Genomic DNA, 26,589 nt, shown 5'->3' with positions numbered 1-26,589 from the left:
GGCTCCTACAGAATTGAAAGAGTTAAAAATACAGTTGCAAGAGTTACTTGATAAGGGCTTTATTCGACCTAGTGTTTCACCATGGGGTGCACCAGTGTTGTTTGTGAAAAAGAAAGATGGATCTCTTCGGTTGTGCATTGATTACAGACAGTTGAATAAGGTACCTATAACTATAAAGAATAAATATCCACTGCCCAGAATAGATGATTTGTTTGATCAGTTGAAAGGGGCCAGCATTTTCTCTAAGATAGATTTGAGATCGGGCTACCATCAGTTGAGAGTTAAAGGGACAGATGTGCCTAAGACTGCATTCAGGACACGATATGGACATTATGAGTTCCTGGTTATGCCATTCGGGCTAACAAATGCACCTGCATCATTCATGGATCTGATGAACCGTATCTTCCATCCATATGTAGACCAGTTTGTTGTAGTATTCATTGATGATATTCTGGTATACTCTAAAACTAGGGAAGACCATGACAGACATTTGAGGATAGTATTACAGACTCTGAGGGAAAAGCAACTTTATGCTAAGTTCAGTAAATGTGATTTTTGGCTCAATGAAATAACATTTTTGGGACATGTTGTATCAGCAGAGGGAATCAGAGTAGATCCACAGAAGATTAAAGCTGTTCTGGAATGGAAGCCACCAAAGAATGTTGCAGAGATCAGGAGTTTCTTGGGTCTAGCTGGGTACTACAGACGGTTTGTGAAAGGGTTTTCACTTATAGCAGCTCCATTGACTAAATTACTACATAAGAATGTTAAGTATGTTTGGGATGATAGATGTCAGGCAAGCTTTGACAGATTGAAGACTATGCTCACTGAAGCACCAATACTTACACAACCTATTTCTGACAAAGAATTTATAATATACAGTGATGCTTCTCACAATGGACTTGGATGTGTTTTGATGCAAGAAGGTAAAGTGATTGCCTATGCTTCTAGACAACTGAAGCCACATGAGAAGAACTATCCTACCCATGATCTAGAGCTGGCTGCCATAGTTTTTGCACTAAAGATATGGAGACATTACTTATATGGTGAGAAATGTTACATTTATACAGATCATAAAAGTCTGAAATACTTGCCCACACAGAAAGAGCTAAACCTGAGACAGAGAAGATGGCTAGAGTTACTGAAAGATTATGATTGCATTATAGATTATCACCCAGGCAAAGCTAATTTGGTAGCAGATGCACTCAGCAGGAAATCCTTATTTGCATTAAGAGCAATAAATGCGCGGTTGACTATAGCAGATGATGGAGCTATTGTAGCAGAATTAAAAGTTAGACCCAACTTACTGCAACAAATTAAAGAAGCACAGAAAGAAGATACAGAGATAGCCTTATGGACTAGACAAGTACAAGAGGGGAAGAAGCAGAAGCATGTGATAAGTGATGATGGTTACTTGTACTATGGTGACAGAATATGTGTACCTAACATTGGAGAGCTGAAACAGAGTATTCTTACAGAGGCACACAATAGTCCATATGTTATGCATCCAGGTAGCACTAAGATGTAACAATTTCTTTTATCTGTAAATACCAAGTTTTTAGGTAATGCATGTAACTTTCATCAAGTGATTAACTTACAATCAACTATGACATGATGTCTAGACAACCAATCCATACCCAGAATCACATCAAACTCTCTAAAAGGTAACTCTATCAAGTCACCTAAAAAGGTATGACCTTGCACACATATAGGACAATCTCTGTAAACTCTATTCACAATCACAAGATGTCCTAAGGGATTAGTCACTGCTATGTCATGCTCTAAAGGTTCTACTTCAATTCCCATCTCATTATTAATGGGTATGCTGATGTATGAATGTGTGGAACCAGGATCAATTAATGCATAAACATATCTGCCAAAGATAGAAAATTTACCAGCAATAACATCTGGTTTGTCCTGGTCTTCCTTTGCACGAATGGCATATGCCCTGGCAGGTGCTCTAGTGTCTGGTCTATCTACTGTCTCTGATACTCTGTAACTCTGAGCACTGCTAGATTCACCTCTACCTCTACCTCTGCCTCTAGACCCTGTCGGCAAAGATCTCTCTGTCTGTATAGGCTGCACTGACTGGCCTCTAGGACAATCTCTCATAAAGTGGTCTGAGCTTCCACATAAGTAGCAAGCCCCAGTTAATCTCCTGCATACTCCGCCATGTCGCCTGCCACAATGCTCACATACAGGTGGCAACCCTCTACCTGGTCCTCCTGTACTGGATACTGAGGTTGTCTGTTGTCCAGACCTCACTACTGAACTTTGCCCAGGTCTTTGAATCTGCCTAGGTGGCCCTCTCTGCCCTGTCTGCTGAAATTCCCTCTGTCTCTTACTACTTGTCTGAGATGCAGAGGATTGTCCCTGATATTGGCTCTGGCTCCTCTTCTGCTGCCCTTTCTGCCTTCTACTTTGCTCTTCTTCTTTAATTCGCTCCAGACTGTGGGCTGTCTCTACTAAAACTGAGAGTTCCCTAATATGCATAACTGTGAGGTACATCCTTATATCAGCATGCAATCCTTGCTCAAAGCGTTTACATCTCTCTTCCTCTGTAGGAACTATCTCTGTGGCATACTTACTAAGTCTAACAAATTCTCGCTCATACTCAGTTACTGTAAGCCTGCCTTGTCTGAGGTATAAAAATTCCCTTCTTCTCTCCTCTATAGATAAGGCCCCAATATATTTCTTCTTAAACTCTGCTAAAAAGAATTCCCAAGTCTGTCGCTCTAGTCTAACCATCTGTGTCAAAGTTGTCCACCATCTATAAGCTTCATCTTTCAGCAATGATACTGCACACATCAAGCTCTCTGCTGGTGAACACTGTAGCTGCTGTAAGACCCTTTCTGTACTTTCTAACCAGAATTCTGCAGCTGAAGGATCATCTTCCTTTTTACCTCTAAACTCTGTGGCACCATATTTCCTGAGTTTTTCTATTGGAGGCCTAGGTTGTGCCTGGGCTACAACAGGTGGTGGTGGTACCTCTGGTACATTTTGTGTGACCCTCCTAATCAACTCAGCTATTTGCTGAAACAATGCATCCTGCCCTGGTCCGCCAGCAGCAGCAGGTGGAGGAGCAGCAGCAGGTGCAGGAGCAGCAGGAGCTACAGCTGCCTCAGAGGGAGCATGACTCTCTACCTCTTCATCTGCTGCTCTCTGTGACTCAGATGACATCTTTTATATGACCTAAAGACACAAAGAAGAGATTTACATCAGAACCATATCATAGCTGTAACTCATTTTGGCATGTACATATATGACACATATACACTTACATACTATGACCTAGAATCGCCTAAACCTTTGCTCTGATACCACTAATTGTAACACCCCTTACCCTATCAAAGAGTAGATAGAGCAATGAATGTCACAAACTATACCTTTTTAGATATATCAGGACTAAACAATTTCTTTTATCTGTAAATACCAAGTTTTTAGGTAATGCATGTAACTTTCATCAAGTGATTAAAATAAATGTGAGATTTCTAAACCAAAATTTTTCGGCAGAATTTCCTCTGTTTCATTAGCACTTTAACCTGTAATACATATGAACATCACACTTATAATTACACTAACAACTGTCATTTGATATCTTACTATTTTTTATTACATAATCTTTACAACTCACTCTATTTAATATGTACATGCCAAAATAAAACTGTACTATGACTCAGAGACTCAAAAGAACCAGCTATGATAATGGCCTTGATATCTGATGTAGACCTTTGATGAACTTCGCGTGCCTACTTTATCTACAACCTGCGTGAGGTAAAAACCAACACGCTGAGCTAAGGCTCAGTGGGTGATAACAACAAATAACAAAATAGCGTAAACAAGTTCACGTTTACAGATAATCAGAATAAAAACATCTTCTTTTTCCTTTATTGCACATTTTCTATTCATAACAAATCACCACAGCTTAGTGCATGTAATAGATGCAAACATATTAACACTCACTAATAAGTTCACAAAATCAAGTATCAATCTTAACTAAGATCTTAGCCCTTATAAACACATAGTAGGATCGACTAGGTAGATAAGGAGTTATAACGGTAGGCACAGGGTGCCGAACGGTAGGCTCAGAGGCCAAATCTGTGATAGCAGAGCTCTGTAACCATGCTTATGAGGTACCAGATATGTAACCTCAAATATAGATCATGTATCGGTAGCAGTACTGCGAACTCTGTATGTTTATATGGCATGCCATACCCTTCTACTAACCTCGACTCCTATTACGTTTACCAGGGCCAAGTACTATTAATTCAATGTATCAATGTAAAATACATGCCATTTGAAGCTATTTGAATTCATTTTCCAAGTTACATATATCAGATGCCAAGATTTACAATATGGAAAACTCATGGCAAATAGTGCAAAACTTTATCGACTTAGCATTTTAATGTAGCAAACTACATTCTGCCTTATATTGCATCAACTTTTCAAGTAGTTTAGAGTTACAATTTAACTTCAGTTTCTTCATAAGAAATGTACATTTATGTCTTATCTTTCCAACAAGGTATGGTTCATGCAATTCTGATCATCCTAGCTTAAGTTATGAATTTTTCTTTACAAGCTGCTCAATCAGGTCTTAATCAGTCCAGTATTGGTACCTGTTTATAGGATCACAAAAATTATCAGATTCATACATTTCCATACAAATTCAAGCTTAAGTGTCTTCTACAAAGTTTTAGGTATACTTCTTAGGCTTCATTTGGCACTGGTATTAACAAATTTCACTGAGTACATAATTAGTTATAGTATAATCAATACACACTGTTCCGGATGCACTAACTCTGTATCCAGTTTAGGTTCACTTCAAATTTTCATCATCTTACCTACAGATTCAGAATTTGGTCAATTCATGAAAGTTTTAGCTCTTTGTCTCAGCTTTCATTTGGTATATCTTAGGCCTAATTTCAATAACCACACAATAAGTTATAAGAATATCAACACAAGCTGTCCTGTTACAACCTATTCTGCCAGATTTGCACTTTTAGCTCTCATATTAAATGTCTTTACTCTAAGCCTTTCAAACATCATTTTAACATTCATATAACATATTTATACAATCAAAACAACATTTCCAGCAAGTAAAATCAACCCCTAATTTCACTTATTCATGGCAGAATCAAAGGAAAACAGAAAAATCATACAAACACCAAACCTTTCTTGGATTCCTTCTTTCTTTTCCTCTTCTAATCTCTAGCTATCTCCTTTCCCTTTGATGTTCCTTCACCTAGGTAGATTTATGTCTTAGGAAAGGATTGAATAAACTATAAATTAAAGCTCTATCATGAAAATTCATGCATGAAGAAATGAGATGATGTTATTTCCTTCACCTTTCTAAGCTTACCTTGGATTTTCAAGCTTGGTGTATATGGAACCCTAAACCTTTCTTCTTCAATCCCTTCACTATATGGCTGTTCCTTTAGCTCTTGATCTTAGGATAGATTTTGGTTAAAGGAAGAAGTTGTTTTGGTGAGGTTTGGCTTGGCTTTGGTGGGAGAAAGAAAAGCAAAATTTCTTCTTCTTTGAAAATGGATGACCTACGGCAAAGTGGATGAAGGAAGAAGACAACCCACTTTTTAATTTGCTTGGTCATTTCTCCATCCAATAGCTAGGTGACACATGTTGGGTACATTAAATTTTATCTTTTAACTTTCCATATTTACACTTTAACCCACTAAACTCTTTACCATGTTTCAATTTAGTTTTCAAACTTTCAATAATAATAGATTGACATACTAAAATAAGCTTTTAGCCTTTAGAAGTCCTTTCCACTTAAGCAAGCATGACGGATTTAAAACAAACACCTCAAGCAAGCACGTCAGGAAACCCTAAGCACCTCCCGAAAGTGACTCGTTCCCGACTCGCTAATCACACTGTCTACTTTATTTCTGAATATGTCCGTTTCTTTATTTGAGTTTTCTATAATTCAGTTATTAGCAGATTAGAGTTATGCTAGTACCTCCCCTAAGTAGCTCGGGGTAAGCTAGCACCTCCCCTAATGCCACTTACTTTAGTAGTGAAATAGCCTAACCCATACCTAGTGATGTCACTGCTCTAGCTATGGGTTTGAGGATGTTACAACTACATTATCCGTGATTTGCCGACCCGGAACAAAACTATTCTGCTCTGGTCCAATTAAAGAAGTAAGGACTTGTTGTAACCTGTTCACCAAGACCTTCGTAATAAGCTTATAAAGCACATTACAGAGGCTAATTGGCCGAAATTGAGTAATAAATTCAGGGGTAGCCACCTTCGGTATCAATACCAAAACTGTCTCATTAATCATGCTTGGGAGCTCATTGCCTTGTAAACAAAAAAGAACAAAATCAATCACTTGAGTCCCAACTATTGGCCAAGCCTTCTTATAAAATTCAACAGTAAAACCATCGTCGTCAGCCGCTTTACCACTCGCCATCTGGTCCAATGCTAGCTTAACCTCCTCTAGAGAAAATGGTCTATCAAGTTCTGTAATTTGTGTCGTGGAGAGCACAGGATGGGCATATTGGAAAGGAATATCCAAAAGCTCACCCAAATCAGAAGTATACAAATTGCGAAAAAAATTGATGGCCATACCTTTAAGAACAGACGGATTAGTAACAACCTCCCCCAAATCATTCTTTAAAGCAGAAATACAGAATTTTTTCTGTTTGATAGTAGCTGCTAGATGATAGAAATGAGTATTCCGTTCGCCGTTCGCTATCCATTCCTCTTTTGATTTCTGAAACCAGTACATCTCCTCTTGGCATAGAATCTCTTCCAATCTGCGTTTCAATTTAAATTCAAGCTTTACAAGGCTCCTTGCCCGGCTTTCAGCAAGATCTCTCTGAACACCACCTAACCTGCATAAAAGCCTTCTCTTGTTATCAAAGATATTACCGAACTGAGTCCTATTCCACTCTCCAAGCTGAATTTTTAATGTGCTCAGATTATGAATTAGGGAACGATTTGGATCCCAAGAGCATGCAACTACTTGATCAAACTGAGCATGTAGTGTCCAAGCTGTTAAAAACCGAAAAGGACGAACTCCAAAAGCTAGAACCCCTTGACATTTAATCACAATTGGAACATGATCTGAATGCAATTTAGGTGGATATTCAACAATAGCATCAACATAATCCAGTCTCCAATCAGTAGATTATTTTTTACTTTGAAAAATTATAAATAAAATTTACACGTATACTTTATAATTTCATTTGTAAATTAAATTACAAATCAATAATTATAATTTACAAAATGAATAAATTCCATGTAAATTTATTTTTTTTAATGTAATATTGTTGTTTATTTAGTACCATACAAGTATATATTTATCATTAATCTTTTTTTTTTCATTCTTACAAGTTTCTTGCATGTTTTATCATATGTTAATCCTAATTATTATAATAAATTATTGTATATAACAACAGCCAATTTACTTAACTTTTTTTTTCTAACAATACTTATAATACATAGGAAATTACTATTAAATTTCTAAAATTTTAAGAAATTTATTAGTTTATTTTTATAATTTTTATATCCAATTAAAATGTTTTATTATTTTAAAAAATAATAATTTAGTATATATATATATTAAGTTTATCTTTAATTTAAATAAACAACTATAAGATATTTTACATTTTTTTATTGTAAATTATTTAATTCTTTGAACTACGAAAATATTGAAAGAAACACCAAATAGTCGCATTTTAAAGTAGTTTCTTTTAAATAAACTTAAAAATATATTTAGTCTAGTAATAAAGATAAAATATTAAGTAATTATTGACAATTTTAAAATATTATTTTATATTTTATATAAATTAAATAAATTTAATAAAAAAATTAATTAATTAAAAAACAATAACTATAAAAACCCATTTCAATTACCCTTTATATTAATTTTTTTATTAATTAAATCTGTACCTTTTTAAGTTAGTCTAAATACAACCTATAAATTTTTATATTATTAAATACTAAGAAAATTCTATTTCAAAAAAAAAAAAATACTAAGAAAATTATCAATACAACGGAATAAACTGTTAAAGTGAGAAACACGTAAATGCATCACGTGTCCAGCCGTCCAGGGTCCGTTCACATGAAAATCAGTGCGAAAGCCACCAACAAAGGAAATTAGACTACGAAGTGACTGAACTCAGAATAAACTGATTACATCTCCCTGCTTCCACCGTCCAATCATTTCTCTTGATGAAGAAATGTGGCAATTATTTACATTTACAACGATATTGCTTTCACCGTAATCCAATCCACTCTAAGGGTAAATTACTATTAAATTTCATATCTTTTTCAAAATTAACTATTTAAATCCTTTTTAAAATCGCCTAATTAAAAATTTTATAATTAAAATTTTATGGTTATTATATCAAATAAAGCGTCAATTTATTTTAATTTTAATTAAAAAAGATTAAATGATAAGTATAATTATAAAAATTACATAATATAGTTAAAATTATAGTGATTTAATTAAATAGATGAATTTTTTTATAAAAAAATTAAAGTGTTTAATTTTATGATTTTTTTTAAAAAGAAATTATGATAGTTTTATTTGAAGGATTAAAAAGTTTAATTTCATAAGGTATCATGAGAGTAATTTTGACATTGGGTTAAGTAATTAATTTTAATAAAAAGAGGGACTTTATAGTAATTCACTCAACAAACAAACAAGATTTTTTTGACCGTAGCTAACATTCACAGTCTCCTCTCAAAGCTTATCCACGCCGAGACCAATAGGGGCAAATATGTAATTTCAGTTTGTGCATCAGTGAATCAACTTTGCAATCTCGTAATGCGTTGGTTAAATCAACTAACAGACAATCTTAAAAGCAGTTAAACGGCAAATTTCTGACGTTGTTTTCCCAATCTTAATTTATTTATTTATTTTTTTCATGCCTACCTTCCCAGATTCTTCCAAGCAAAGAAGAAGAAGAAGAAGAAGAAGAAGAAAATAAAAGGATTGATTGATTGATTATTCGATAAGGGAGTTTTGGGTTTTGGGGAGCAGACGTACATGGCCACAGAGAACAAGCAGAGTGTGGCCAGGGGGAAGCCCAGCAGCAATCAAGATGGTTCTTCGAAGGAAAAGTTTGATTCTTCTGTGAAGAATAAGAAAATTGACAGCTCTAATAAACACTCTACTGCTGATTTTAAGCCTAAATCTGTATCCACTGTCACTAAAACAGAGGTGCCCATCTCAAAGCTTGTTCCCTCTTTTTTTTATTGCTATTTTTTGTTTATCTCTTGATCAGTTTTCTTCTTTCCTATTCTGTGATTGGTTCGATAATTTGATCATTTGGGTATCTGGGTTTCTGATCCTTCGTTTATTTTATTTAGATGATTGAGTTTCTGAGCTGTTGAATAATTGACCGATTGGGATACGGTATTCTGGATTTTTTTTTTTAAAAAAATTATTATATATATATGTATAATCTGCGATGAGTTGGTTAATTTGGAGATGGTATTTGGCTCCCATTTTATTAATTTACAATAAATTGAATGATTTTGAGGTGTATGATTTCGTCATTAATGATTGATTTTGTGGATCTAATATTTTCCCAATTTCCATTTTCTCAATTCTGTTAGATTCATAGGTCTTAGTTTTAATGTCCATTTGTTTGAATTTGAAGGTAAAACTAAAAACATCATCCAGTTCATCAAAGACTACCACCACAAAAACTAAAGTGAGAGAGAAGAAAGTATTCTCTTTGCCTGGCCAGAAATATGATCCTCCTGAAGAGGTGTTTGACCTGGAATTTGTTATTTTGGTAATGTTTTGTGTAGGAGTTGGCATTCATTCTAGTGTTTATCTCTTTTTTTTTTTCTTTTCACAGCGAGAACCTCTTAGGATATTCTACGAGTCATTGTCTAAACAGATACCAACAAGTGAGATGGCAGAATTTTGGTGAGTTTTCCTTTTATTTTCATGGAACGCATTCCTGTACATAGCTATGTTATGTACTTGTGAAGTTTTAGATGAATATTAATGTTTGCTTAGAGCTCATTGTTGTTTGGAAAGGTTCTTTTTCTGAGGGATGGTGGTTAAGGTTTTTTAATTCATTTTATTTTCCTCCCATAACATGTGAAAGAAAGTTGATAGTTCAGTAGTCACCAAACCCGATTTTATTAATTGAGCAATTCCAATTTTCTAACAATGGCTTATTTTTCATGTTTGAGGTTGTTCTACACATACTTTTTACCTAGATTGCTTGCATCACACAATATGACGTCTCAAGGATGCAGTAAGAATCATCCCCCAAGGGAGCTTGGGATAACTGAACAAAATAATTGGCCTTGGACATCTCTTTGAATTAAGCGTTGTAACTTGTAACCCCATATTCATGTTCTGCTGAGTGATGGTTAGGGATCTTTGAATGAGTTTGGTGATTACAGCAGATAGTTGTTACCTTTGTGTCCATCATTGGGATTTGTCGACTTCCATTCTTTTCTTTTGCCTAAGGTAAGATGTTCAAGGTCCCCATTTTGTCTCGGAAAAAAAATATCATCTTTTACTGGTCTTAATCCTCTGCAAGGTGAACCTCACGCTTATCCCCAAATTTTTGTCTATCTATTAGAAGCAAAATTGCAACCCTTGAAGTAATGATCATCAGCTGTTTGGCGTGTCAAGGATTTTACTGCACTATGCAACACATGAAGAAAATGTGAATGATCCTCAACGAGAACTAGTTTTACTCTTTACTGCTGAATGAATAGGTTGAAGTTTCTAGATTCTAAAAGAATGCTAAGTTTTTCCAATCTTAGGAGCGTGATCATCTTTGGAGCTTTACTATCCTGCTTTTGCTTCATGAATTCAAGAAAATTTTGTGATATACATAATTTGTGGTTACACTTTCTGTTTGGAAAAAAGCTAAATCTAGTTTTCTCAATCCTTTTGTCACCACAGGGATTTCCTTTGATAGTAAGATTCTTTTAGTTTGTGGCGTATCAATTTTATCGTTAATGAAACACAATATATCTTTCCTTTTGTTTTTCCTTTTGTCTAGTGATTGGAATACATAGCAGGAGAAAGCCTAATTACTTATGTTGCACTATCGTTCCTCTATAGCTTTACCTGGTTCTTCATTTCACCCAAAAATTTCTCACCAATGTTAGGTGATATACTGCCATCAGCTTTCTCTTGCTGGGTTTTTAGGGGGAAGGAGTGCTTCAGGAAAGTTTTCTTCATGATGTTTATCAGCAAATCAATAGACACAATTACGTGCCATGATGTTCTGACCATGTAATGTCTGCAGATCGAGTCAAAGAAATCTGTTTTTCACTTTTTGTTGGATGAAGACATCTAGTTCCTTCATCATTTTGAATGATACATACTAGATATCTATGCATGAAGACTGGCTTGGGAAGAACTTAGAGAACTCACAGTGTCTCTGTGAGTAAGATTTTGCCATAATTTGGATTAATTGCTATCATAATTATAGCATTTCTTGTATGAGTTGTTCCCTGCAGTGATGAAGATGTTAATGTGTATTTTTTTCTGCTAAACCCTTCTCATTTGCATTAACGTTCCCTGTGTTGATTCATCTAAATAATAGACCTTTTGAAAGAGTGATCTTCCAGAAGGAAAATTGGTGCTGCCCTGTGTCCATACATTGGATTGTACAATTTTGATAGTTATGAATCTTCTATTACCTGATCTGATGCAAAAATGGCAGAAATTTTTTGGGCGTGGGGTTAGACTTGGATTTGATATTCTAACTGGGAATCATCTTTGTTGCCCTGATTCAATCATTTAGGAAACTTGAATTCATGAGTGCCTGATCCAACAATTCTTCTGTTATTATTTATGTATGTGCTGTGACTGTACAACTTGAAGCAATCTCTTTTCAAGATTGGTTTGACCTTAGGCAACGTGCTCATCCAAAACATTATATTTTCTTCTTTATAAATCATCCATGCAAACTAGTCTTCAGATGCATTAAACGCCTAATTGCTGCATTCAATTGCAACAGCATGGTGCAACTCTTGCAACCATTGGTTAGTGAGTTCAAACATGGGTGTAGAGCTCAGAAAATGAACAAAATGGAGTGTGGAATAAACCTGAATTCTAATAGCGATTTCTTCAAGGTTACTTTTTTTTAGGGAGTAAATTGGCTCTGATTAGAACTCAAACTCAAGTTTTCACAGCCCTAAAGACTACTACAATACCAATGAGCTAAAGCTATTGGCTTCTTAAGGCTACTTTACTATTGTTATTGAAACAGAGATGAAACTAAGATGAAAAAGGAGGGGGAAGCAGAGAATTTGAGAGAAAGATGCTTGATTGATTCTCCTGCCAATTGGGGGGTGTATATACCACTTACAAGAATAAATTAATTTCCTAATTATCGCCTAATCATATCACACAATCATATCCCTAATTATGCATACAATCACTACAAATCTAGACTATTTACGGAAAGTATCTCAACACTCCCCTCAAACTGGAGCGTACATGTCATGTGCTCCAAACTTGTTACAAATATATTCGATTCGTGAATTCCGAAGAGATTTTATGAAAACATCAGCTAGTTGATTATTTGAATTGATAAAACTAGTAGAAATGTATCTCGATTCAATCTTTTGCTTAATAAAATGGCAATCTACCTCTATATGCTTCGTCCTCTCATGAAAAACTGAATTTGATGCAATATAAAAAGCAGCTTGATTGTCACATATCAGCTTCATTTAGCCAGTATCGCCATATTTCAAATCCTGAAGGAGTTGCTTCAACCAAATAAATTCGCATGTTGCTAGAGTCATAGCTCGATATTCTGCTTCTGCACTTGATCTTGCAACCACACCCTGTTTTTTATTTATTTTTCTAGGATATAAGTTTTCCTTCAATTATAATACAATATCCTGAAATAGTTTGTTTATCTGAAGGAGAACCTGCCTAATCTCAATCAGAATAACTAATAACTTGTGAGTGACCATTGTTCTCATAGAGTAGACCTTGTTCTGGAGCTACTTTGATATATCTAAGAATGCAAATGACTGCATTCTAGTAACTATTGTATGGAGTTTGAAGAAATTGACTAACCACACTTACAACAAAGAAAATATCTGATCGCGTGATAGTGATATAATTGAGCTTGCCAACTAATCTTCTGCATCTAGCGGGATCTTTAAGTGGCTCTCCCTGTTCAGAAATAGGTTTTACATTTGGATCCATGGGAGTGTCCACATGTCTACAGCCTAATATGTCTGTTTCTTCCAATATATCTAAAGCATATTTCCGTTGAGAAATCGCAATACTTGTTTTATATTGTACCACTTCAATCCCCAAGAAATACTTTAATTTTCCCAGGTCTTTAATATGGAAATGACTGAACAAATGTTGCTTAAGCTGAGAGTAGATGCATCTATCACCATTGTGATGAAAAAATATGGAATGATCAGAATTACTTCGAGACATTCTAAACTGTTGAACTACAGTACTGAATCGTCCAAACCATGCTTTTGGAGACTGTTTTAGCCCATACAAAGAGCGTTGAAGACGACATATTAAGCTTGACTTCCACTGAACAACAAACCCTGGAGATTGCTAAACTTCTTCGGCGACCTCTCCATGAAGAAAGGCATTTTTAATTTCCAGTTGATGAAGGGTCCAGTGATTAATTACCTCCAATGAGATAAGGAGGCGAACATAAACTATTTTGGCTACTAGAGAGAAAATATCATTGTAATTAGGCTAAAAAATCTGTGTGTAACCTTTAGCTACAATGCGAGTTTTAAGGCGATCAATTTTGCTATCAGGTCCCACCTTGACTATGTAAACCCATCGACAACCAACATTAGACTTATCAGGCGGTAAGGATACCAATTTTCAAATTCCATTGTTGTGAAGAACAATCATTTCCTTAACCATGGCATCACACCAACCAGGATGATCTAATGCTTCTCTAACTCTCTTAGATATAGAAACAGCAAACACAATAGAAATAAAAATATAATAAGGAGACAAACGATGGTAACTCACAAAATTATAAATGGGATGAGAATTTTGAGAAGAGCGAATACATTTTCGAAGAGCAAGAGTAGGAGTAGCTGTTGTTGTTGAAGGCATGACCAAAGTAGGTGATGATGGAATGGGAGGCGAGTCATTAGAAGTACTTGCATTAGGGAGAGAAATGTCGTTGTTATTAGCAGATGGGTGATGCCGACATGTGTAGACCTGAAGAGGTGGTATAGAATTGGGAGATGGACACAATTGAGGCAAAGAAATAAGAATCGGATGTATAGGCAAAGTTCTAGAAACAAAGATTTTGTGTGCTGGACTAGAAGAAAAGTAAGGAGAGGTTTCAAAAAAGGTGACATCTCCAGACAAAAATTATTTGTTAGTAGTAAGATTATAGCATTTGTAACCTTTTTGAAGCCGTGAATAGCCAAAGAAAGACACATTTAACTGATTTGGACTGGAGATTGTCTTTGCCAGGAGTATAATCATGAACAAAGAATATATATACGAAAACATGCAGAGACAACTGGGTGGAATTCTGGTTAGGAAATAGAATAGGATGAGGACTTTAATGCTGCAAAACAGAGGAAGACATCCAGTTAATCAAGTAACAGGCAGTGAAGACAGCTTCCCCCGAAAAACGCAACGGAATATTGTGATGTAGGAGTAAGGTGCAGGCTGTTTCAATCAAATGCAGAATTTTTTGCTCGGCAACCCGTTTTTGCTGTGGGGCATGAGAATAAGAAATTTGGTGAGTAATACCCTGAATAGACGAGAAATGAGGAAGACAAATATTTTCTTGCATTGTCACTTCGCAATATCTTGATGTGAACACCAAATTGATTATAGATTTCAGCATAACTTCTGAAAAATAGAGGATAACTCAGAACGATTTTTCACCATAAAAAGTCAAGTGCAACGAGAATAGCCATCAATAATGGTAATAAAAATATTGAAATTCCAGAGTTGTACTGACTCGACTTGGATTCCAAATATCTTAATGAACAATATCAAATATAGAAGTGGCCCTATTATTAGCTCGCTTAGGAAAAGACCCAAGTTGACAAGATTCACATTCTAAAGAAGGCAAGGAAGAGATATTAGGAACCAGTTTTTGTAACTTGTTCAGACTTGGATATCTCCAACGACTATGAATGAGTTTAGCGAAGGTGGAAGACACAAAAGCAGTTGGAGAGTTAGAAGTGCAAAAATAGTACAATCCTTGTGACTCATATCCTGCTTCAATCATCTTTCCAGTACTTCGATCCTGCACAACCACAGATTCAATAGTAAAAATGACTGAACAGTGAAGATTTTTAGTCAATTTGCTAACAAGATTAGGTTGCATGGACATTCAGGGGTAAATAAAACATTAGTCAAGGGGATAGAAGGAAGGAAATATACATTACTGATCCTTTTAACTTGAGTTTGTGAATCATTAGCTAATGTAACTTTAGATGGTATAGAAGATGAAATAAGAGTAGAGAAAAGATTGGGATTACTAGAGATATGATCAGAAGTACCAGAGTCGATGATCTATGAACCAACGGGGTAAAAACTTGGTTAGATAAGCAAAAGAATTACAAGAATGAGCAATATTTTATTGGGCCATAGGGACTGAATCTTAATCTGCCAAAAAAAAAAGAGAGAATCTGTGTTTGTGAGCAGTGGATCTGAAGATATTGTTCACAAGCAACGGGTGAAGATGAGCTTAGTGGGCTGGAGTTGCCAGCGTTGGGCGATGTTGGAGGAAGGGTTGCCGACGTGAAAGTCGCCGGAGAATAGTTCACGCACCGATGCGTGTACCGGAGTCAGACAGCTTGGGCAGCGCATGGAGCCAATTCTGGTGTCGGCGCTTCATCGGATTGTTGATCGGAAGTTGGCAAGAATGGTGGGCTAGGTAGTGAGAATAATTGATTTTCAGAAAGTCTCCAAAGGAAGGTGGGAGATTTACCATTCACTGCTAAACCAAGTTTCTTGGCTCTAATACCATAAAATAGAAATGAAATTGAGATGAAAAAGGAGGGAAAGCAAGGGAATTTGAAAGAAAGATGCTTGATTAATTTCCCTGCCAATTGGGGTATATATACCACTGGCAAGAATAAAATTAATTTCCTAATTATAGCCTAATCATATTTCAATCATATCACACAATCATATCCTTAATTATGCACACAATCACTACAAATCTAGACTACTTAGAGAAAGTATCTCAAAAGTTATTATTATTTTTGCTTATGCTCCGTTTGGCATTGTAGTCTTTCCTGCTATTATGCTATGGAGAAAACGACCACCATAAATTATTAATTAGATGGTATTGAAGATTGGCTTTAAGTTAAATATGAAAATTTTTGTTATAAGAATTCCAAAAAGCTAAACAGTTCTTTTGATAGCATATAAAATGTTCTCTCTCGCGCGCGCACACTCACCGAAAAGAAAAAAATAGTCACTTTGTCGAACGGGCTCTTTTAATAGCATATAAAATATTCTTGCTCTTCACTAGGATTTATTCTGTGTTATCATCCATGGATAATCTGTTGCAGAGCTTGTGGAATTAAGTTGACTAACTCATATAGACTTCTCAATTGACTTCCTCCCCATGAAGAGAGTTTCCTAGCCTATTTATTTGATGGAAAAATAATATATATAAGTGTGTTGCTGTCTTTTGAAGCAACAGCACAAATTAGCCATGTTAGTATATGCTAACGCTTAGCATTCTGTATATATGTTGTCCGGTGCGCATCTTTTTCTTAGTTACAATGTCCATTTTGGTTTTAATGAAGCTCAAAGCTAAGTGATTTGAAAGACATTGCATGCTTTAATTTGCAGGATGATGGAACATGGCTTGCTATCACCTGAGAGAGCCAAAAAGGCGTATGAGAAGAAACAGAGAAAGCAAAAGATGCAAAGAATGGGAACTCCCATTAAATCTACTAAAAGCCCCAGTAAACCTGAAAGTTCTCAGAAGCAGCAACAACAAGCATCAAAGAATGGCAACTTAAAATCCAATAAGAGGATCGTTGAGGAGAATGATGAAGACAACTTAACGAGTCCCAAAAGAAGAAAAATGTAAGAAAGAAAGGCTGCCTCATAATATCTATCAGTTCTTTATTTCTGGAAATGACCTCATTTTGATTTCTTTATCTAAATGAGCAAGAACTGCTAAAACGGCAGGACTTCTGAGCAGCACAGCAATTGATTGAGACATTCTTTATATTTTCTAACTAATGGAAACAATAAACATAGAAAAGTTTCTGAGTGCTTGCAAATATCTTGTTCTTTCTGTTTTAACTTGTTGATGACAATGTACTTGTTTCTGTGTGAAATACATACTCAGTAATCAAAGCATATATGTCAGCATACTGGAAATTTTTAGAAGGAAAGGTTGCTGGGTGTGTACCATTGATTTCTTTTACTGCTAGGTGGATACTAGACCACTTGACTCCATGCTTTATCTAATTTGATTACTATTTGTGCTCATGCTGTATTATTCATCTCAGGACAGAAAATAAAACATTAATCTAGGACTACAACTACTGATTTCAAGTCTACCATGACAATTTTGATCTAGGACCTGGCTTCTTAGTCTGATGCTGCTGACAATTTACACTAAGCTGATGACCAAATCTTGTCTGTCATTTGTCAGGCTTCCCATTTGGCTCATAAACCTAGGAGGACTAACATATACCCATTTAGCGAAAAAGTTCAGAGTTGTGATTATTTCTGTGATGCTTTTGATGCATGCACTGCTCTTTCCAATGTAGCCAGGTTTTAAATATCCATACACTGTGTATGGCACACAAAACTAGCAGACCATAGCATGAAGCTTTTCCCCTTACCATTTCCAGGAAAGAAATATGTTTCATCCCCCAAATTGTGGAAGACTTTTACTTGCAATTTTGGGATGCTCCTATTACATATACACAGACATCCTAAAACAAAATACAAGGAAACCAGAGATACTTAGCTACATTGAGTTACTACACTGTCATATTGAGATTTAAATCAAGAATTAAAATCTGAATAAAGGATCGACAATTAAATCGAATGGTAAGATTTGATAAAAATTTTAAAATTAATTAAAGATAATATATGTTCTAAAAATAAGTAAAAGGATATTTTATAATGACAGGATATCTTATAATTACATATTAATTATAAATATATAATTATCATTTATATAAATATAAATATTCATTATAATAGAATATATGTTTTCTAATATAGTTTTACATAATAAATTATGAATTCTGAAATTATAATAGTTATTATTATATATATAGTGAATTAAATTTAATTAAATAATTAAATAGTAAAAAAAAGCTAGCAGATTTTAATATTATTGATATAAATTGTTATAACTTGGACAATTATAATAAGGTAAGTAAATTAACTAAAAAAAGAAAAAAAAGAAAGAGAGAAAAATAGTTAAGATATAACACTTATGGCAAAAATGAATGTGATATTAAATTATAAAATTATAAGATATGGCAAAACTATTCGCAAATAATCGATGTGAATAATTGATTGAATCAGGTGAAAATTTGGTAGATTCATATTAATTCACCGAATTTACTATTTAGCCATAATTCATGTGAATGTATAATTTACTCTACAACTTGAATCACTAGTATTTGAGAATCACTAGCATGTAAAATTGATTTGAGAATAGTTCGATTCGAATCGATTAAGTGTTTTTTACCTTTGTTTTAACATTTTAGGGTGAAGCTGAAATCTAATCAGTGTCTAACCGTACACAAACACCCATGAAAGCTTTGTTGATACCTTATTAATCAAATATTTGAAACCCTTCTGTTTAAGGATAAGAAATTGGAAGATAAGCCTCCTTTTCTGGCTTAAGCTTCACAATTCGGTTGAGTCTGGACAGCAACTTCATCTGCATTTGCATCCAATGGATATATATACCAAGCTTATGATGTAAGATAATCATCATGCTTAGATCATAATTTACATTTACTTGAAAATTAATTATAAATAAACCATTTATTAAATCACTACAAAAACATGTAAAATACAACTATAAAATTATAAAAAAAAAAAGATAATTGGTAAAATAAATTACTGTTTTATCGATTATCTAAAATACTGATCGTTGATCGATAAAATTTTATAATTATTTTTTTAAAATTTTTTTATGATGAACAATATTTTCTATGCATATATATAATAAATGTGACAAAACAAGCTGAGAATCCGCATCATGCAGACTGTTCTGCCGTTTCTTGGTCTCATTTCTCAACAAAGTAGTACAGCACCGGCCTATGATTTTAACAATGGTGAAAAGCTATATTTCCTATATCTTCCAATTTTAAAAATAATAAAAAAAAGGGTCCTGTGTGGCTATGGTGAGAAAAGGGTCCGCTTGGACTATATACAGTAGTACTGTACGTAAAATTTAGGTTAATTTTTTGCATGTGATGAAGAGAAAAAGATTTGACTGCATGAGAGAGAAGTATGAATTGAGAAATATTTGCATGCAGGCTCAGAGTTTCCTGCTTTCTTGTGTACATGACTGAACTTGGAGGCCTTCACATGTCTTGTGGGTGTTCTTGATCCTTGAAGCGCAAACATTTCTGTCAGCTCATTAATACATAGCTGATCAGAAGAAGAAGATCAAGCAAGTAAAGGAGAAGGGTAACCACTTGTCCAGTCCTAGCGAGGTGCCCCATGTGATTGCTCCAAAATTTACTGCAGTGAACAATAAACTTTAATTGCAGACATTGAAGAAGTAAATATAGAGAAAAAAAAAAAGGGGCTTATGTCAGTCTTAAGTCCGTTATTCTAAGGAGGCCTTTTTTGCCAAATTTGTTAAAATCCCATAATGTAATTTTTCATTTTTGAAGATAACGTTAGTGCTTAAAGAGTCAAGTCTGTACGACTAATCAGTTCGGTGTCTGTGGTACATGTACATGTAGGTGAATTACAGCTGCAAACGGCCAAAAATGGCAGTAGCAGACAGCAGAAGCCAGGCTCATGGTTAAAAAAATCGTATCACCTTTCTGGGTTTTGCTGAATTTTTAACATTTTCGAGATCTTTGGACATGACATGAAGGGAGTAGGATCAGCTTTGCATGTACCAAAAGCAGAGTGATTCCCTATTAAAATTTGAGTGGCTGTGGATCAGAAGTTGGAAATGAAGTCACATCTCATGACTAGTGGCCAGGGATTATTAGTTTTCTAAGCAGCAGGCTGAAAATAAGTATTAAAGGTCCAGATAATAACTTTAATATCAATCAACAGCTCATCCAACTTATGAAAATGTCTTCCTATGGTCTCCCCTGCCTAGGTTGTTATCTGTTGAAATCAATCAACGAGTTATGTTGTTTTCTTGTATAACTCAACGGCGGCAACTTCTACAACCACTTCCTCCGTTTGAATGGCTTTTCCCGGGACTATACGAAAGTGAGAAGCCAGAAACTCTGCACCGCCGTAGAGTTTCAAGTGCCTTTTGTGGGTCTCTGTGTTCCTCTTTGATTAGATGATCCACGCTGACCGTCCCTCGAGGAAGAAATTTGATTTCACAAGCAGTTGTCTTGCTTGTTTCACAAAGGTGGAATGATGGTCGGTAGAGCGGCAGCAAAGCAGTGTCTCATCGATTTTCTAGGTTCCTATAACAGGAGGTTCTGGTTTGAGTAGCTTCGATTTTCTGATTGGATTTGATTCAACAATTCATTTGATTTTGAATATATAAGCCGGGAAAACTCTCGGGTGTATATACTCTCTCTAATAGAATTATAGAATTATGACACATAATTTAAAATTTTAAAAAAAATTATTTAAAATATAATAAAATTTACATAATATTAATATAAAATTTTAACTTTTTCAATAAACTTGTATATTCAAATTCATTAATTAATTTTTCATTAACGATCACATTTTTTATAATTTAATTATTTTTTTACCGTAATATATAAAAAGTATAATCAAATCAAAATAAACATGGAAGGTACAATGATGATGATGTGATTTGATAAAGAAGGAAGACAATGCACATTATTTGAAAGATTCATAGGAAGAGAGGGGATGGATATATGGCTAAAAGAGAAGCAAGTTTTTAACATGTGGGGTAACTTCATTTATTGAAAATTAAATCCACCATTGTTTAAGGTTGGAAAGCTTTGCCCAGCCATTAATTGGCAACCCAAAATCTTATTTAGTGAGGTTTAGGGACCCAGAGATTTTGATGCTTTAATTTGTTTGTGATTCACAGTCACTCACTCCATTTGTTTGGTGTGGCTGAAGGTTGGAAGATCAAATGCAACTGCCACCAACACAACCCCTCTCTCCTTGTATTGAACTATCATTTTTCCTTACCCTTCATGGGCCCTTTCACTATTTATCAAATAATTTACTCTAAAAAAATCAATTAAATTTCAAACCAAATCTTACATAAAATCCAAAACTAATAGGTTTACATAAAAATAGTTATTTAGGAGGGAAAAATTTTATTCAGATAGAGTCTATATAAATTCGTAATATAAAATAATAATGAGACCAACATAAAATTACATATATTTATATTACCTGGTGATATTCTGAGATTCAGATAATAGAGTTTTATTGTGTGTAAACTTAGCCACGAAAGATCACGTCTCTCCCATTTTATCCTTTTCTTTTTATTCTCTAGTGACGCATAATTATCACCATACTACAGTGTTACCTGTTCTTCATATTACGCGGCCATTTAATTTCTCTTGATGCGCGTATTGACAGAGTTGCGAGGTGACTGTATTTGCTTCCTTTACTTTCTGTTACGTCACCAGAAATAGGCTTTTTTTTGGGTATATTCATGCGTGTGGTCAGTTCGATCCATTTTACGTTACAAACTGGGTAGCGCAATATTGGTGTTAAATCAAACTACTTGTAGTTTGATAGGACATTTAATTAATTCCAATCGAGCAAGCATTATTGGTGATCAAATTCCGTTTAGTAGCTTGATTCCACTTTGGAGACATTTAATTAATTTTTTCTAAAAATGAAGCCTTTTTACATTCCTGTTAGGGAAAAGACAAGATGTGGATGAAAGAATTCAAGCACATGAATCTAAAATTGATTGCTAAATATGAGACTATTTAATAAGTGGAAAAGCCATTTTGATAGTTCTCCAGTAATCAAAAGTTTCAATGGGTGACTAGCTAATATAAGTTCTATAGTAGAAATCACTAAAGGTGCTTTTTCTCTTTCTCCTTTTCTAAAGATGGTGAAATCTACATATAACATTATTTATATCACCAAACTGATTTTTAAACTTTTAAGCTAAATACATATTCTTAATTTTCACATTAAAAAGTTAATTTGTTACCTTTTTATGATTGATATATAATAATATTTATTCATTCTATTTTTCATATGTATTAAAAAATATAATTTTTTATTAATTTTTAATTATACACGTATTATATACATTAAATTTTATTAAATATTAAAAAAAATTTTAAAAATAAAATAAAATTAAATAATATTATAATACTCGATTTATATGTTATTATAGTTTTAAAAATAGTGGATAATAATTTTAAGATAATTAAAATAAAAAAAAAATGAGGAAAAGTTATGGAATAAAGAGTAGCATTTAATCTCTATGAAACCTATAACTTTTTTAATTCTAAATTTTATAAGATATAATTATTAAATTCTTAAATTTTATAATTTATATTTATACATATAATTAAATAACAAATCGCATAAAATAATAGTATGCTAATAGATTTTTTTTTTATCTATAAAGATTAGTGACGAAATGATGTATTCAGCCTAAATTTAATTATTATTTAATTTAAAAAATTATTATTATGCGTTAAACTCTTATCACATATTTAATTATATTTCGTTCATAAAGAGATAAGACCCGATATCATATAAAAAAAGTCTAAAAATAATATCAAATCTAAATCCAAGTAAAGATTAAAAACAATAAATAAAATACATAAATAATATTAGCGCCGCCTTTTCCACCAAAAATCCATGATTGAACAAGAAAAAACACACCCTAGAAGTTTAATTAAAATTCAATCTCCAGAAAAATAGCTTCATCGGACTAAAATGCAAAGAGATGAGATAATTTCAAATAAATTGAGGAGACTATTACATAGAAAGGACCTATTATTTGCAATAATCATATCTCTTCTCATTTATGAGATATCGACCGTTTTTTGTTTTTATTTAGAGAAAAAAGGCGTTTGAAGCACATACAAACTCATATCTAGAATATCACTAAAAGAGATTATCTTCTTTAATCTTATTAACCATCGCAAATCTAGTAAGAGGGAAGAGACGTGAATTATCGGCCTCCAAAAAAACCCTCCAAAATAAAATTATTACGACTATTGATTTGGAGCTACAACAATCTGCACTAAAAAAACAACCATACAATAAGAAGATAAAACAGAGAAAAAAAAGTTTTTTCGAATATAGATTTCCAATGCCAAAATCAACTAAATAGACAAATCAAAACAAATAATATATATAGTCTTACCCAGAAAAAGAAAAAGATGAACCAACACTTAAAATAAAGATGTAAAAGCTGCCCTTGTTCGAAAAGGTATGGACGACTGTGGATTCGACAAGGGTCAAAGACCTATTGCCTTAAAGGAAAAGAAATAAAAATTGTGAAAGAGTTTTTCTCCAAGTGAATTTTTTAGTTTTTACTTTGTAGTACCATTTATACTCTAATATTGAGATTAATTCTATAATTCTTCTTGTAAATCAAGATTATATCAATCATAAAACTAGAATTATTCAATAAGAGTCAAATCTATTAAAGATTACTCGGTAAAAAAAATCATATATTCATATTGCAAAAACAAAATAATAATTTAATTGTTTGACACAAATTACCTTGAAGATTAAGAATGGGAGAATTTGGGGGTGCTTTCAATCATTGAATTGCATGAACAGGGTGGAAAAAAACAAAAAGAAGAAAGTTAAGATGTATAGCCAGCCGTGATCTTTTGTAATCTTGTGACTTTCTTTTTTTCTCAAACAAGTACTTGGTAGAATTTAATTAAGGGCTTAGGAGGACATTAATTGAAAAAATTATTATACACAACCGTACAACGTTGTACATATAAATGGGTATTAGTGAGTTCTTCTGCTGCTTTAATGAGTTGGAACCAAGTGTATAACATATTCATGAACCTCAGTTAATTGAACCACACATAGATTTCATGAACCCTAGCTAGTTTAGTAATGGATAAAAAAAAAATAGCATGGAAAGATAGAGGAATGATGAAGAGGGGCAAGATGGTGATATAAAAATTGGAAGGGGGTTTGGTAATGGCTACAAAGCCTAGAAGGAGAGGGAGGTGAAGATAAGGGAGAAATGAACAGTGGAACATAGGTGAAATTTGCAAAGAAAAAACTTGAAATAAAAAAATTGGGGAAGGGGGTGGGCTGTGCTGTTGCGTGGAAGTAGAGAAGGGGACACCATTGTACCACAGGGTCACCCATCTCTTCTGGGTCCACTCTCTCTCTCAATCCCTATAAGTGTTGTATGACTCCTTGGGAAATGATGGGTTCAAAGCCTAACTCTTCTAAGCTTCTTCATGTTTCTACTCCCCTTTTCCCTTCGATTCCTTCCACTCACCTGCCGCTGCTGCTTTCTCTAATTTTCTTACCTTCTGGCTACTTGCGATTGCTTCTTTTGCCTGAAAATAAACTCAATCTGTACTTTTAACTGCTTAGCTTAATGTGTACAGAGTAAGTGTAGATACTTAGTTTTGAAGGACAAGCTGTAGCTAACAACTTCAATAATCATTGCTGATCATTTAATTAGAGCCTTGAAACACTGAGTTTCCACTATAGCGAGAAGATGACTAATCATACTCAAAATTCAGAGACTGAGAGCAGCTCCAACTCATCGTTATCGTCATCGTCTTCGTCATCACCGCCGTCACCTTCCTCATCCTCTAACCCAAACTCTGACCCTGTCCCATCAAAACTCCAGCGAAAACTAGAGCTACAAGACCCGCAGTCCCCCTCCAAAAAAATCAAACGCTTGCGAGACTCCAACAAACACCCAGTCTACCGTGGAGTTCGCATGCGAAACTGGGGCAAATGGGTGTCTGAAATCCGTGAGCCTCGAAAAAAATCCCGCATTTGGCTCGGTACTTTCCCTACCCCTGAAATGGCAGCTCGAGCTCATGACGTCGCTGCCTTAAGCATCAAGGGCAACTCCGCCATTCTCAACTTCCCCGAGCTCGCCAACTCTCTCCCTCGTCCAGCTTCACTCGCTCCTCGTGACGTCCAAGCTGCCGCAGCAAAGGCAGCCCAAATGGACACCTTTGACCAAAAATTTGACTCAAAAACATCTTCTTCAATGTCTTCAGCGTCTACCACTTCTTTATCCTCACTGGTATCAGCGATTGATTTGTCAACAGAATCAGAAGAGGAGTTGAGTGAGATCGTGAAGTTGCCAAGTCTGGAAACGAGTTATGAGTCGTCCGAGTTGAGAAGCGATTTTCTGTTCGACGACTCGGTGGACGAGTGGGTATATCCTCCACCGTGGCTGCAAAGCGCGGAGGATTGCTACGTTGGTGGGTGTCTCTTTGATGAGTTAACGCCCAATATTGGTAGCTTTGGGCAAGGTTTGTTATGGGACTATTAAATTTTTCTTCTTCTTGGTTCTGTTTGTGAATAATGTAATTTTGTGTATGTGTGTGCGTGTTCTTCTTCTTTCTTTTTTCTTTTTCTTTTTTCTGTAATCTAAAAAAGATTTTAGCCCTTTCCCTTTTACTTCAAAGGGCTAAAACTGTTCTTTCTTTTTTGGTTTTTGTCTGGAGCTCAGCTGTTTTCTTGTGACATTGTGACCTCTTCAAATGAATCTAAGTATCTAACTCTACACTGTTAGAAAAGAGGCAAAACGCCATAACTTTTTGCTTTCCTCGGTTGGTGGAAACTCATTTAATCTCTTTCTTTCTGTCCCTTTCTCTCTGTGAAAATCAAGATGCAGCTCCAATCCCATTAGCCATTAACAATGAGGATGAAAATTCTGTCCTTGGGCCACTTTTCCATGAAAATACTCGTGGCTAGATTTAGCAGAAACTGGCCAAAAAAAAGGGGCCAGCCAGAGGTCCTCCACTAACCCATCAGTTTTACCTCTTGTATTTATTTTGAACGTTGAGGAAATGGTTTTTGGCAGATGCTAAAATGATGAAACTGAGCATTTGAAAGCGACAAAATACATATAGAGATTGCCCCATTAATATTGGAGACCTAAGTTCCTCACTCTTGTCCATAGCCTAATTCTTTCTCTGTATGTTTATATTTTCTCACACATAATCTTCTGGTTTCAGTCAGTTGTGTTTGGATTTTTCTTCTTTTCTTTTCTACTGGAAAATTGTGGCTATCAATTCTATGTATGATATTTCCCTTTCTTCTTTGTTGAGAAAAAAGCCAATGAGAGAAGTTTTCGCATCAGCACATCTCTTTGCAACCAGTTCAGAACATCTCTTAAAAAAATTTACAATTAATGAAAAAAAAATTAATTAATAATTTTTTTAAAATAGATAAATTAATTTATAAGTTCCTTTATAATAAATATATCAAATGGTAATTTTCCTTAAAAAAGCAAGGTATCTTTATTTTTATTAATATGCTAGATATTC

General features: G+C 34.4%; 2 protein-coding genes across 2 annotated transcripts; both read left to right on the top strand.

Moving 5' to 3' along the window:
- The first annotated feature begins 8,829 nt into the window (after positions 1–8,829).
- On the top strand, positions 8,830–17,437 carry LOC110603803. Its single transcript, XM_021741727.2, has 4 exons — positions 8,830–9,190; positions 9,633–9,743; positions 9,837–9,907; positions 16,790–17,437. The coding sequence occupies exons 1-4, from the start codon at positions 9,017–9,019 to the stop codon at positions 17,031–17,033; spliced, it is 600 nt and encodes a 199-aa protein (XP_021597419.1). The 5' UTR covers positions 8,830–9,016; the 3' UTR covers positions 17,034–17,437.
- Positions 17,438–24,362: 6,925 nt separating this feature from the next.
- Positions 24,363–25,864, top strand: LOC110603156 (dehydration-responsive element-binding protein 3). The gene has a single exon (XM_021740852.2). The coding sequence runs from the start codon at positions 24,795–24,797 to the stop codon at positions 25,587–25,589; it is 795 nt and encodes a 264-aa protein (XP_021596544.1). The 5' UTR covers positions 24,363–24,794; the 3' UTR covers positions 25,590–25,864.
- The last annotated feature ends 725 nt before the right edge of the window (positions 25,865–26,589 follow it).

This window comes from Manihot esculenta, chromosome 16 (assembly GCF_001659605.2).
Source record: "Manihot esculenta cultivar AM560-2 chromosome 16, M.esculenta_v8, whole genome shotgun sequence".
NCBI lineage: Eukaryota > Viridiplantae > Streptophyta > Magnoliopsida > Malpighiales > Euphorbiaceae > Manihot > Manihot esculenta.
Note: the sequence above shows the minus strand (reverse complement) of the source record. Positions and strands in the feature narration are given on the sequence as shown.

Bases quoted from the DNA above. Each gene is read 5' to 3' on its own strand.
- LOC110603803 (XM_021741727.2), top strand. From the start codon at position 9,017: ATGGCCACAGAGAACAAGCAGAGTGTGGCCAGGGGGAAGCCCAGCAGC. The intron at 9,191-9,632 runs GTGCCCATCTCA...TTGAATTTGAAG, and splicing joins CCACTGTCACTAAAACAGAG to GTAAAACTAAAAACATCATC. The intron at 9,744-9,836 runs GTGTTTGACCTG...TTCTTTTCACAG, and splicing joins AATATGATCCTCCTGAAGAG to CGAGAACCTCTTAGGATATT.
- LOC110603156 (XM_021740852.2), top strand. From the start codon at position 24,795: ATGACTAATCATACTCAAAATTCAGAGACTGAGAGCAGCTCCAACTCA.